The sequence below is a fragment of the Mya arenaria genome, chromosome 9, assembly GCF_026914265.1.
Source record: "Mya arenaria isolate MELC-2E11 chromosome 9, ASM2691426v1".
Classification (NCBI taxonomy): Eukaryota; Metazoa; Mollusca; class Bivalvia; order Myida; family Myidae; genus Mya; species Mya arenaria.
In genome coordinates, this window is record NC_069130.1 from 910,728 (window position 1) to 923,235 (window position 12,508).

The 12,508-nt window shown below is 36.7% G+C and overlaps 1 protein-coding gene across 1 annotated transcript in view; it reads right to left on the reverse strand.

The window, feature by feature from the left end:
• Nucleotides 1–12,508, reverse strand: part of LOC128202942 (von Willebrand factor A domain-containing protein 8-like) — a 34,822-nt gene that overhangs the window by 15,221 nt on the left and 7,093 nt on the right. Inside the window, exons 12-29 of the mRNA XM_052904138.1 lie at nt 11,933–12,064; nt 10,847–11,085; nt 10,290–10,403; nt 9,671–9,839; nt 9,023–9,094; nt 8,633–8,748; nt 8,226–8,338; nt 7,745–7,851; nt 7,137–7,285; nt 6,506–6,581; nt 6,030–6,165; nt 5,093–5,212; nt 4,277–4,482; nt 3,596–3,747; nt 2,435–2,549; nt 1,652–1,790; nt 609–823; nt 104–223 (exon numbers count right to left, since the gene is read on the reverse strand). Of these exons, the coding sequence (XP_052760098.1) occupies nt 104–223; nt 609–823; nt 1,652–1,790; nt 2,435–2,549; nt 3,596–3,747; nt 4,277–4,482; nt 5,093–5,212; nt 6,030–6,165; nt 6,506–6,581; nt 7,137–7,285; nt 7,745–7,851; nt 8,226–8,338; nt 8,633–8,748; nt 9,023–9,094; nt 9,671–9,839; nt 10,290–10,403; nt 10,847–11,085; nt 11,933–12,064 (2,490 nt within the window). The remainder of the gene's footprint in view (nt 1–103; nt 224–608; nt 824–1,651; nt 1,791–2,434; nt 2,550–3,595; nt 3,748–4,276; nt 4,483–5,092; nt 5,213–6,029; nt 6,166–6,505; nt 6,582–7,136; nt 7,286–7,744; nt 7,852–8,225; nt 8,339–8,632; nt 8,749–9,022; nt 9,095–9,670; nt 9,840–10,289; nt 10,404–10,846; nt 11,086–11,932; nt 12,065–12,508) is intronic.

Sequence of the window (12,508 nt, forward strand, 5' to 3'; positions counted from 1 at the left end):
AAACTAATGTACTACTAATTATTATCTAACAAAAAGCAAGGTTGTCACAGAAATGGAAAATCAAATCAAATATTTTTAAAGGTTTACTTATCATGTAACTTACAGTCTTTGTTGTGTTTGGTGAAGTAAATCTACGCCTCTCAGGAGCTGTCTGTGGCAGAGAGGGTGTCACCAGTCTGTTGATCTCTCCATTCTCATAATTCACAGCCAGAATTGTGTTGGTCTACAATGGAAAATCGAATACAACATTTTTACAGACTGGTTTGCTTGTTCCTGGAAGTATATCTATGCCTCTCAAAAGCTGTCTATGGCAGAGACGATATAACCAGCCTATTGATCTCTCCATTCTCATAGTTCACTGTCAGAATTGTGTTCATAAGCAATGGTAAAAACATATACAACATTTTTACAGACTGGTTTACTTGTCAAAGAAAGTATATCTATGCCTCTCAGGAGCTCTCTGAGGCAAAGATTGTGTAACCAGTTTATTAATCTCACCATTCTCATAGTTTACAGCCAGAATTGTCTACAATGTAAAAAGGAATCAATATAAACAATTTTATAAGTAATTGTAAGGTAAATATGTCTATTCTTTTAAACATTCATACCACTTCCTCATGCAGTACAACTGTGTCATCAAGAGGGGCGGCCAGCGGCATGAGTCGCACGTGCGGCCTGTATGAGCCCGTCACCATGGGAAATATGTCATACATGTCAAGATGGTTTGCAGACTTTGCGCGCGTTGACATTGAGTAGAGGCCCACTGGGTTGGCTGTGCCGATATGGATGACATCCGTCTGGTGGCCTGGACTACGATTGGCAGCTAGAAATTTAAGTTTTATTTTGTGTGAAACTGTATTTGAGAAAGCACGCCAAGCGAAACCAACATTAATATCTTTTTCCAGTCTAAAAAGGACCATAACTTGACTTAAAAATTGTTAAAGTTCAGTCAAGGGCCTTACAAGACATGTGTATATTTTCTGGTAGAATGTGTACCAAATGTACTAAATTTCATTTAAATATCTACATTAAGCCAAAAATGACACCAAGACTATGACCGAAACTTTTTTCTTCAAAAGCTGAAGGAAGAGCTATAACAAACATTTTCAGGAAATTGAGGCAATGCATTGTGGTAAATGGTGCATTGTGGTATACGCTGGGCATGCACACTTTAAACAAAGGAAGATAACAAAGTGTCCCATCATTTCAAGGTCATTAATTCATCTAGAAACCATAAAATGGACTGGACAGAGGCCAGATTTCGTGGAAACGGCAGGGCATAGAAATAAAATTTGTGCCTCTTTCTTATACACAACTTGAACGCCTTTAGTAGAAACAAGGGATAAAACTTAAGAACTAGAAAATAATGAAGATTCAGTTCTCCTTTAAAATGAAATCTCAAGCTTAAATCCTGTAAGAGATATTTAAGTTTTAATATAACACAGATTGAAAGATAGCTATAACCAACATATATGTACAATTATTTTCATTCACGGTGCAAGTTCAAGAATTATTTACTGACAGAATTTGTTCAACAATTAGCATAAGCCATGAAAAACTATCAATCAACAAATGAGAAACAAAGTTTCTATTCAAGTTTCATAAGCATCAGCTTACACCAATGCACAGCCGGCAAATAATTCTAACCTACCTAGTGACACAGCAAGGTCAGATATGATGTTGGACTCATGTAGAGGAACCTGCCAGTACGCCTCCTGCTCTGAGAACTTGTCCGCCCGGGCTTCCGTCCTCTCAAGGGTCTCTGTTTCTACACGTAGGCTGACTGGGCCCTGTAGAGGTTCATGTGGGGTCAAAATATTTGTATTCTAATTTATCTTCACTTGATTTTGTAAACATCAAGCTGATATTAATCAAATCAATTTTCTTGGTAAACCAGTACAGATTGGCTGTTTAGAAAAGCCAAGCCCTTGGCGAGACTCAAATCCGCAAGCTCTTTAGGTCAAATGATACTGGCAATGGTGTTCTTTATTATGTTTTATTCCAGGGTGTTTTTATTACCAAATTTTGTATGGTCTTTCATTCGAGAGTAGTTCATACCAAACCAAATGGCCTAGCCGACCTGAACTAATGGTAATATATCGCGTTAAGTATGTCATTCAGTACTTACTCAATGGTGTTTGTAGGTTTATAAGGTCTACGATGTGCCTTTAGTCAAAAGAAAATTAATTTTGTCTCAAGCTACCAATCAAAGATTTTTGTTTTAAATCAAATTCTTTACTTCCGAAAATAGTCTAATTAAAAGTGATTGTTTGATAATGTATAGATAAAAATGGCTACCTTTCGGACCAAAAACCTTTAGGGCCAATCATATTTCTTCTCACTAGGGAAGGTGTTTTCCAGCAGTAAAAGCATAATACCTCGCGGCCTGCCAAATTGGTTCATCAAATAAGAAAACATTATAAAATGAGCATACTTTTACACCAATCCTGTATGTCTCTGTTGGCAATTTTAGCAAGGAGGTGCGTCGACGTCCACCGTCTCCCTGTATTGTCCACTGACCAGTCAACTCAAGACGTGGAAGGGGAAGTCTGAAACAGTGTGTAAATGCTGACTGGCTAGACTGGTTTATTTTAGTTGAAAAAAGATTGGTTACTTAACAACAAAATGTAGACTGACTATTTCATATTCAATAAAGTCTTGAAATCATAAATATTTTTTAAATACAAATTAAATATTGTTTTTCTAAAGAATCGAAATCATGAACTCTTCAATAAATAAATATATCCAATTTAAATATATATTTGGGTGTTTACTGTTTTACTTTATAACATTTACACACTGTTTTTGACATAGTTGAATTTAACAAAAAAACACAAGATCTTTGTGATGTCAATTGGATATATTTATTCAAATCTCCATTTTTGTGCACATGATAATAAAATGCAACAATATCAGAATGAGTCATTGACAACGTATAAACTTTATGTTAAAACTAAATTTAAAAATCTTCACACATCCAATATCACAAAACATAAAATTATTATTGCATATTTATACATTTCCATAAAACTCGTTTATTTGTTACTTCTAAAGACATTTTTATGTCTATTTTTGGCTGAATAAGGCCCAATTCTTCCTTTTAAAAATGTAAATTCAGATCAAACCAGGTTGGAAAAATGCCCTTTTTCTTATAGTCATTCATTCATATTCCCAATGGTTCCTGATGCATTAAAAACATCTACTAACAAGAGCAACGTCAGGTGGACACAAAAGCTTTGCTTCTTTTTCGGTTAACCAGAAGACGTAATTCAACTACTGTTAAAGTGATTGGACTTGCCAATACATCCATATTTCAATTGTGAACATATGTACCAAGTTTCATATCAACATCTTAAATGGTTTTCAAGCTATGATTAACATAAAGTTTCTGCTAACTTCTATTGTTGGATAAAGTTATACATGTAATATCTGAAACAAGGTTGTTACGTGACTCAAGTTGTAAGTTTTTTAATGACGTCGAAGAGGTCACCAAGACTACCACATTGCCTGATCTTTTTTTCAGACAAGCTAAAAAATTACAATATGAACAATGGTAAGTAATCTTCGATCAATAACACTCGATCATCATCCTTACTCCTTGGCCAGTTGTATGCTGTCTGGTCTCGCCCCGAGAGGTATTCCGTGTTTTTGCATGGTACTAATGAGCACCTCGCGAAGTTCAGAGTTATAAGAGTCAAAGTCAAACACATTCCCTATCACAGTTGTAAGGCCCTCATCCGGAAAGCGCTGAAAAAAAAAATGCTTGAGTTTGTTACCTGTGAAGAAACCAGTTCTGGTGTCTATTCTGAGAGGCTGTTTGAGGTTAACTTTTGTGGTGATCATACCCACAACCTCTTGGGTGAAAGATGGACACCTGTACCACTTGACCACTTTCACCCTTTACATAAACTGACTTAATTTGCTAACTTTTTAAGGCAAAGAATCTTGTTTGTTATATTCTTTTCTGTCCTATTCTAAATGTTACTATTCTGTACATAAAACCCTTTAGAATATCCAAATAAACTAAGCATCCATATTCACATATTTGTGAATTGCTGCTTGTGACACAAGTTTTTTTAGACCATACTTTACTAAGCCAAGTTTCTAGCGGTTGGCAAAGTGAAATGTTTAATGTGTTTATCATGATTTTCCATGCTGACAAACATTCCTTTCATGAGTGTAAGATCATTACTTTTGGAGCTTCACGTGACGCAAATTTTCCATGCCTTATGTAAGTGGACAAATTTGATAATTAATCAGACAGTGATGCACCTACCTGTATATGTTTCACCATATTCACAACCTCTCGTGTGGAGTAAGGGTACGCAATGAGCCCCTGGTCTGCCATGTTTCTTAGCTCTCCGAACGAAAGCACGAGTTTCTCAAGCACCTGCTCAGAGACGTCTGGCCCGTACTGGCGCAACATAGCCATCTCAGAGGCTTTGTCAGGGTTGTCAATGCCATGACAGCTGAATATGTCACCTAGAGGGGAAATTTATTGATATGATCAATAAGGATAATTTTAAACAGGGCAATGATTGTGATTAGCCTCTTACAGATCAGTGTTAGATTTGTTGAATTCTCAATATTGGTTTAGAAAATTTTATTATAATGCAGCCATGAAGAAATTTAATTTTGACATTTATTTGAAGTGATACTCATATTTATAATCAATACATTCACATGCATAACTAACAAAATTTTGAGAGATAAACCTTTAACTAGTTACTAAACAAGATTGTAACTGTGTATATAATAGCTGACAATGCACAAATATCAATTGACTGGTGGGTCCTAAAAGATTTACAGTGATCAACTATCGTCCCATAAGGTAGAGATACTGTGTTTTCTTCACCTTTCTTTCAAATTAAACATGGTGTCCTTCATAAGAACCATTGTTTTCAATATTAATTCTACCTTTTCGGTGAATTTAAACAATTGTATTTATGATGATAATGCTTATTTGGGAGTAAGAATGCATCTTTAACTGTTCCTCAGGATGTTTTTTTTATTAAATAAGCATATGACCATAGACAGGTTGTGCATGTCATATCTCATCATTTTTTCCCAGTTTGTATCTAAAGTTACCTACCCATGGCTCCAAAGAAGTCGTTGCCCAGGAAGGGAAATCCAGGTCTGTTAGCGAGTACTATCATTCTGAAGTCTGGGTGGGATACGATAATCTTGTCCGAGACAGCCAGCCCACTGTCAGCTGAAATGCAAAATAGCTGGTCATGAGTTAAAGTCTTTTTTTGTTATCAACTTGCCAAAACAATGCATCAATTTAAACAGTTCTATACCTACATTCCCCGAGTTTAAAATTTAAATGGCCATTTCCAGTCACGCATGGATGAATGTGGCTGGTTTTCTCATAGATATCTAGCTACTGTAAAAGTTTGGTAAACATCAGGTAATAAATGTAGGGGCTATTGTGTTCAATTTTAACAATTTTGCCAATTTAAAAGGGCCATAATCCAGTCATGCATTGATAGATCTGACTTGGTTTTGAAAGGAACTTAGCTCTCATTGATATCTTACTACCGTAAGCATAGGATAATAATTGAAGGCTCTATTGTTTTCACCAGCTCAATTATTATTGTTATTTTGACTATTTCAAGGGCCATAATCAAGTTATGCTTGAGGATCTGACTGGTTTTCAAAAGGAACTGAGCTCCCATATATATCTAGCTACTGTACAAGTTTGATAAACATCAGATAATACATGAGGACATTATCTTGTTAACAGTGTCAATTATAGCAATTTTGACTAATTCAAGGGCCATAAGCCCGATCTGGCTGGTATTGTAAGGGAAACTGGTGTGGCCCATTACCCTGAATATTTAGTTTTGCCAGCTACCTTTCTTCAAACACAAGCTGAATGCATTTCTCTGCTTTTCACAGATCTTTTATGTTTGCATGTCACATAAAAAGGGCTTGAGAAACTTAAATTATACACTTTCATTTCTTGCAGTTTTTAAGTATCCATATCAAATGAGAAAAGGCACAGAAACCTAAAAATTACAATTTACCTGCTACAATTCTCCGTCCATCAGCTAAATGCATTTCCCCACTTTCCACAAGTGTTTTAAGTATGCATGTCACATGAGTTGGGGCTTTGTCTGCTTCGTCGACGACCAACACATGGCCCATCTTCACCGCCCGAACCTGAGGACCAATGTTTATGAATATGAATTATGAACAGGTCTCTGATAAAGCAAAGCCAAAGGCAGAAATTTTATTTTGTAGTATTTTACAAAGTATAAATATCTTTTGAAATACACAATCAATTTTAAACGGATTTAAATTACACAAGTGTTCATGTATGTCAATTTTAAATCTAAATACAGTAAGATACTGTATACTTAATACTAAGTTATAGTTTGAAGCCATTTGGCTGTTTGTTTTGATCTTTGTTAAAGTTGCATTGTAAACAACCTAAACAATTTAAATAGGCCATTGCTGCAAGTATTATTTGTCATATTGGTGACATGTATATTGCACTTACCAAGGGAGAGTCCTCATAAATGATGACTCCATCTTGCACTGTCGGCTGCAATGTCAAAGTCTGTACTGTTGTATCTCTGGAAAATAATTGGAAATAGGTCTTTATATTTAAATTTGCTACCTTGCTTAAAAAATATGTTTCAGGAAACAAAATAATTCCGTTCTCCTAAATAAAATCCTTTTAATTGATTCAATTACGATTAAATTATTTATCCTCAGTTTTTCCTGTATCTAGAACTCTTTAGCACTCCATTTGACCATAGGCTCCACATAAATAAAGCCGCACTGCTATTCACTGAATAGGTTAAACCCAGGAAAGTTTGACCCTGTGTATCAGTGCTTTACACCAAGCTCGTTAAAGAACCAAGAGATCCCTTCCAAAAGAGCTAGGGTATTGCTTCCGGAACTCTTGTATCTCACTCTGTTTCTTCAAGTCCTTTAAACTCTAAATTTGACTGGGAATTGCAGTCACCTTTATCATATGTAACTTATGTTATTTCAACACAATTTAAGTCATGATGACATCACAGCCGGGTCGAGTCATATTGCAGCCAATGGGTGCAGGCAGACCTTGATATACTCGAATCAACAAATTCACAAAATACTAAATTTTGGGTTAAACTTCTTGATACCTGTGCAACTGAATATATTCCCGAGGCCTATTGAGAAGGTGGAGGAAGCGATCAACAATTTTGTTCTTGCCAACCCCTTGGTTACCAACCAGTAGCAGGTGCTCGCCAAGTAGGAAGTCTTTTAACATGTCTTCCATCACACACAGGTGCTAAAACAAGTTTGTAGAGAATATTTTACACTATCAAACACAAACAAAGATAGTGTGATGCAAAGCCAAAGGAAGAAATTGTGATAGGAATAATGGCATACAATTTGTGGGCAAACATTCTTTGGTACACATAACTTTTTACACATAATTTAGTTGTTTTTTTCTGTGTCCTAGCCATGCTAGCCACCTATACTCAGTAATTAACGTTTTTTTACCTCAAAAGCATTAAATGTCAAAGAGATTTTTAAAAAATGATATTTGTTTCTGTAAACACATTAACTGCCATATAGGAGCAGTACCACATGATTAATTACAATGTTTTTCATTTATACCGCACACCATTTATTAAGTATTGACAACCCATTAAAGGAGCCTTAACTATTACTTAACAACAGAAGTCATATTTCTTTAATATTAAACAATTAAGACAACTGTTTTACTAATAATACAAAGCCATACCTGAGTATTCTCATAGAAGAGGACATCGGGAACCTTGGTTTTGTTGTCGGGGTCATACACGTCGGCAACGGTGGTCCCAATGCGAACCTTGTTGTCCTTCACTTCACCTTAGAACAGGAAAAATACACAGTTTTACAGGTATACTTCAAAATATGAAATCACTCGAAGAAATAACTTATCTATGTGTGCATTTTTCTTGCAAAACAGATCAGCATTTATACTGTGAACACCACTTATGCCTTTGTGTAAGATTTTCTAATCTGCACAGCAAACACATGAATGATACTGAATATCCTTGCGCAGCATATTTTGTATAGAAAAAAGGTAGAACTCTTCTGATCTAAAGTACCATCAACTTGTAACAATCATTTCTCTAAAATTAAGAATATTAAAGAATGACATGCTAAAACAGTTAAACATTAAAAGCAGAAAAAAATGACTTGTTTTTTGAAAGCAGCCAAGCTTGTAGCAAACCACTTACATGTGATGGACTTCTCTATGTTGTCAATGGACTGTGTTGGCTGAGCTGGGGGTGTGATGGATAAGTCCTCAAGTGATTGTTCCAGGGCAGTCTTCGCCAGGCGGGGCAAAAACCTGGGACAGAGAAAAGGCCATTTAAAAACACCACAAAAGAAGTGAAAGATTTCTTTATGTTGTCAAAGGCCTTTTCAAGCTATGGTTTTAATAAATAAGTCTTCAAGAGATTATTTGTAATTTGCTTTTTTTCATTTAGTAACCCTTAAATATTAATGAAAAAAAAAAAAAAAAGTCCGTCAGGATTCACCAAACAAGCTACCTTTTTGCCTGCATCCTATCAATGCTAGTGTCCTATAAATAGTATTATATGGTATGTAGTTATCATGGCCGTACATAGCCACACCATTATACCTTGCAAGACAGGCCTTCTGTACGATGCTGTAGAGATCTTCTGTAGGAAAGTTTGCCAAGCGTCTAGCGACCCTGATCAGCTGTCGAGATGAAAGTGAGGCTGCTATAGAAGATATCTGGAAAATATTTCATCCAAAATCAGCTTCCATACAAACAGAGCTCTTGTGAAATGCATACCAATCTAACAGTTTCTGTACTCAATAACAAATACATTTAAAGTACATCAAATAGCATCTATCCCTTGGATTGGTTTGATTTATAAATTATCAAAAGAAGCCCCCCCTCCCCCCCCCCAAAAAATTAAAATATTCATTTTAAGGGGTGAATGTATCTTTATTTAATGGCACTTAGATCTTTTCATCTTCAACCCATTTATTCACCCATACATACAGTGGGGTCTGTTGAGTTCCTCAGTCTGTGGGTGAAGGTGAGAAGCTTGGTCAGGTCCGGGCAGTCTTTTACCTATAACAGATAAGATAATAAACAACACAGAGCTAACAAGGTTTTCAATGCACTGAATAGACATGGTTTTCAATGCACAGAGCAAACATGGTTTCTAAGCACAGAGTAGACACAATTTTCAATGCACAGAGCAGACACAATTTTCAATGCACAGAGCAGACACAATTTTCAATGGAAAACAATAGATGAACCACATAGCCACTCTGTTACGTGATGTAACACACTGAGTGGCAGAGATCATTTGGATGAAAAAATCAAAATGTTAAAGTTTTGAAGTTCTTTCAGCTCCTGACAACAAACTGAATTTTGTTTTTGAAGGAACGGTGACAATGGCCTTAATCTGATTGGTGAAGCACTATCATGATGTGATGAAGATTTTTGTCAAGTAATTTTAAATCCTTGAAAGCATGATGGATTTATAGCCATGAGAGTGTTTGTTTGGATTCTTGAAGAGATAGTGAATTGCCTCCTTGACATAAAGGAGGGGAACATCTGTTGCTCATTTAGTGAAATATATTGGTATCTTTCACTGAAACAATTTTCCTAAATACATTTTTTGTCAACAATCCAACTCACGAGTTGAGAGATGACAGCCTCCTCCTCATTGTGTGTCAGAGGCCTCATGTTGTGATAAAGGAACAGTGACAGCATCTCCGGGCTGAGCCACTGTCCAGTGCTTGAGCCTGTAACCGGTGGTTCCCCTAGAGCCAGGATACGGAATGATGGATGGATACGGAGTATACCCCTGGAATGTAAGAGTATAAGTCAGATACTTTAGTATCATGGTTAACACAAGCAGAAAATTTATGGCTATTCCATTTAACATATAACCCCAGGAGGGAAGGCACTTTTAAATTTTGTCACCCCCCTACACATGCAAATTTACCCTTGTGGGGTCTAAATAATAGAAAAAAGACACCCACTTATATACTATTGAAATAATTGCCTTCCTCCCGGGGGTTATGTGTTATTCTGGAATAGCCCTTACTGTAGATGGATGTATTTTTCGCAAGGTTCTTTTTTGCAATAGTTTTATTTGATCAGTTTTGTGAGGGTAAAAACTTGTGCTGCTTTGGTTTTCCATATTGTCGTTTATCTGAAAATCAATATTTCCACAAATTTTAAATTCACAATTTGATTGATCTGCGAAAAACATGAATATTAACAACCGTGAAACTTAAGCATTTGACAATACCTCTCCTCCATTTCAGCATCTGTGAGGTTGTTCTCTGCCTTAACGGCCTCATATCTCTCTTTTCCCAACAACCTGGAGCCATCGAACAGCTGAAGTTCCCGGTCATGAACCAGTCTGAAATACACAGTAGAATTTAGAGCCAATCAGAAAAGCCTCCTTTCTTATCAGTCTATCAAGGGGTAAAACTCATAAATATTTTTTCTAGCACATGGGATAGGCATTTGGGAGAATTTAGCGGTGCTGGAAAACTCTTTCTAGCACACCGGATAGGCATTTCCAGTGAATTCAGCCGTGCTGGAAAATTCAGACTGGCATCCCCCCCCCCATGCCAGATGAGTCACGCTCTGTGATGTAATACTTTTTTATTTCTTTTATTATACACTTTATGTAACCATAATTATGAGATTTTAAGACTTTCCATAAACATGCTGCATAGCCGGAAACACATGACAGATATTATTAATCATTTGTGGAAAAACACATGATAAACATTAAAAGCATAACTTATATTATATATATTTTAGAAAGTTATAATGATATTGAACCAGTATTCCTACCTTTGTAAAACTGAGAATGACCCTGGGTTGATCCGATGCACCCCGTCCAACACAGCAAGACTTCCCTCCAGTGCCGCAGTGACAAGGGGAGATAATCTCCAGGCTGTGTCCCCACTAGGGCTTGTTGTTCGTTGTTGAAGCAGGTCGCGTGATGTCATATCCTGGTAGAGCATTACGACCTCACTGTGGTAACCAAGAAGTGAAGCGAACTGACGAACCAGCGCTGACTTGCCACACCCCTATGGCAATAAAGCACAAAGGTTAGTGACACAAAATCACTCATCACACGTTGGTAAAGCTTAATTCTCACAGATAGAATGTTTTGACAACTTTTTAATTTCTTGTCTTGGAATGAGCCAATTTTGCATAAAACTCGGGAAACCATTGATATAAGACTGCTGACAAAAGATCAGATTGCAGTTTTCATACTTACGTCCAGCCCTTAATGCAAAAAATTGACTGATTTTAATACAAAAAATAAAAAAAGTAGTCAAAAGGGTCAATCTGTGGGAGTGTCGCATTAAAGCATGTCCTGTGATGTCATACACTGGTAGAGCATTACGACCTTACTGTAGCCGACATGTAGAAGCACATTGGCCAACATAGGCTGACTTGTTCCACTAAATAATGGTGTGTGTGTGTGTGTTTTAATAAAAAAGAGAACTGCAAGCTGGTGTCAAAGCATGTTGTTCTTCTCAGATGATGAACAAGGGACATAACATTATAAAAACATTAAAAAACCACTTTAGCCATAAATTAGTAACTGTATATGTTAATATATTGAACAATTTTCCAGACTACCAATGCTTTCTACAGGACCTGAAATGCTAATGCTAACTACAATTTAAGTATAACACAAAGCCACTGAAGTTGACAACAAAGCCATGATAGCCACGACAGCCATCACAATACCATGACTTGATCGGACTAAAACCAAGCTTACCCTGGGACCAATGACACAGACGTTATACACCATGAGATACTGAATCTTGTCAATAAGAAGAGCATTGTAATAGGGGTCATAGTAAAGGTATTGTCCATTGTCCCCCCCTCCCGCAAAATAGTGTAAATGAAATCTCAACATACCCTGGGTCCAATGACACAGAAGTCCTTGACCATGTGAGACTGTAGCATGTCAGTTAGGAAGGTATTGTGGTATGGGGTCGTTATAAAAGCGTGATCCTGGTGTCCCGATCCATCCAGCGTGCCTTTTGATACCTGAAATAGAGGAAATACTCATGTCAAATGAGGCTTGTATACATTAATAAATGAACAGTTGCATTTTGTGGAAACAACTGAGATTAAAATTATCAAAGGTACAAAATTTTGCTAATTCTAAATCGGTCTTCATTTTGCAGTTGTACAACAAGACTGCCAATGCTTACAACAATGCCTAGACTGCCAATGCTTACAACAATGCCTAGACTGCCAATGCTTACAACAATGCCTAGACTGCCAATGCTTACAACAATGCCTAGACTGCCAATGCTTACAACAATGCCTAGACTGCCAATGCTTACAACAATGCCTAGACTGCCAATGCTTACAACAATGCCTAGACTGCCAATGCTTACAACAGCACATAGACTGCCAATTCTTACACAGCATAGACTGCAAAATGCTAATGGTAGCATATGCACTGCCACTAAGACTGCAAATTCT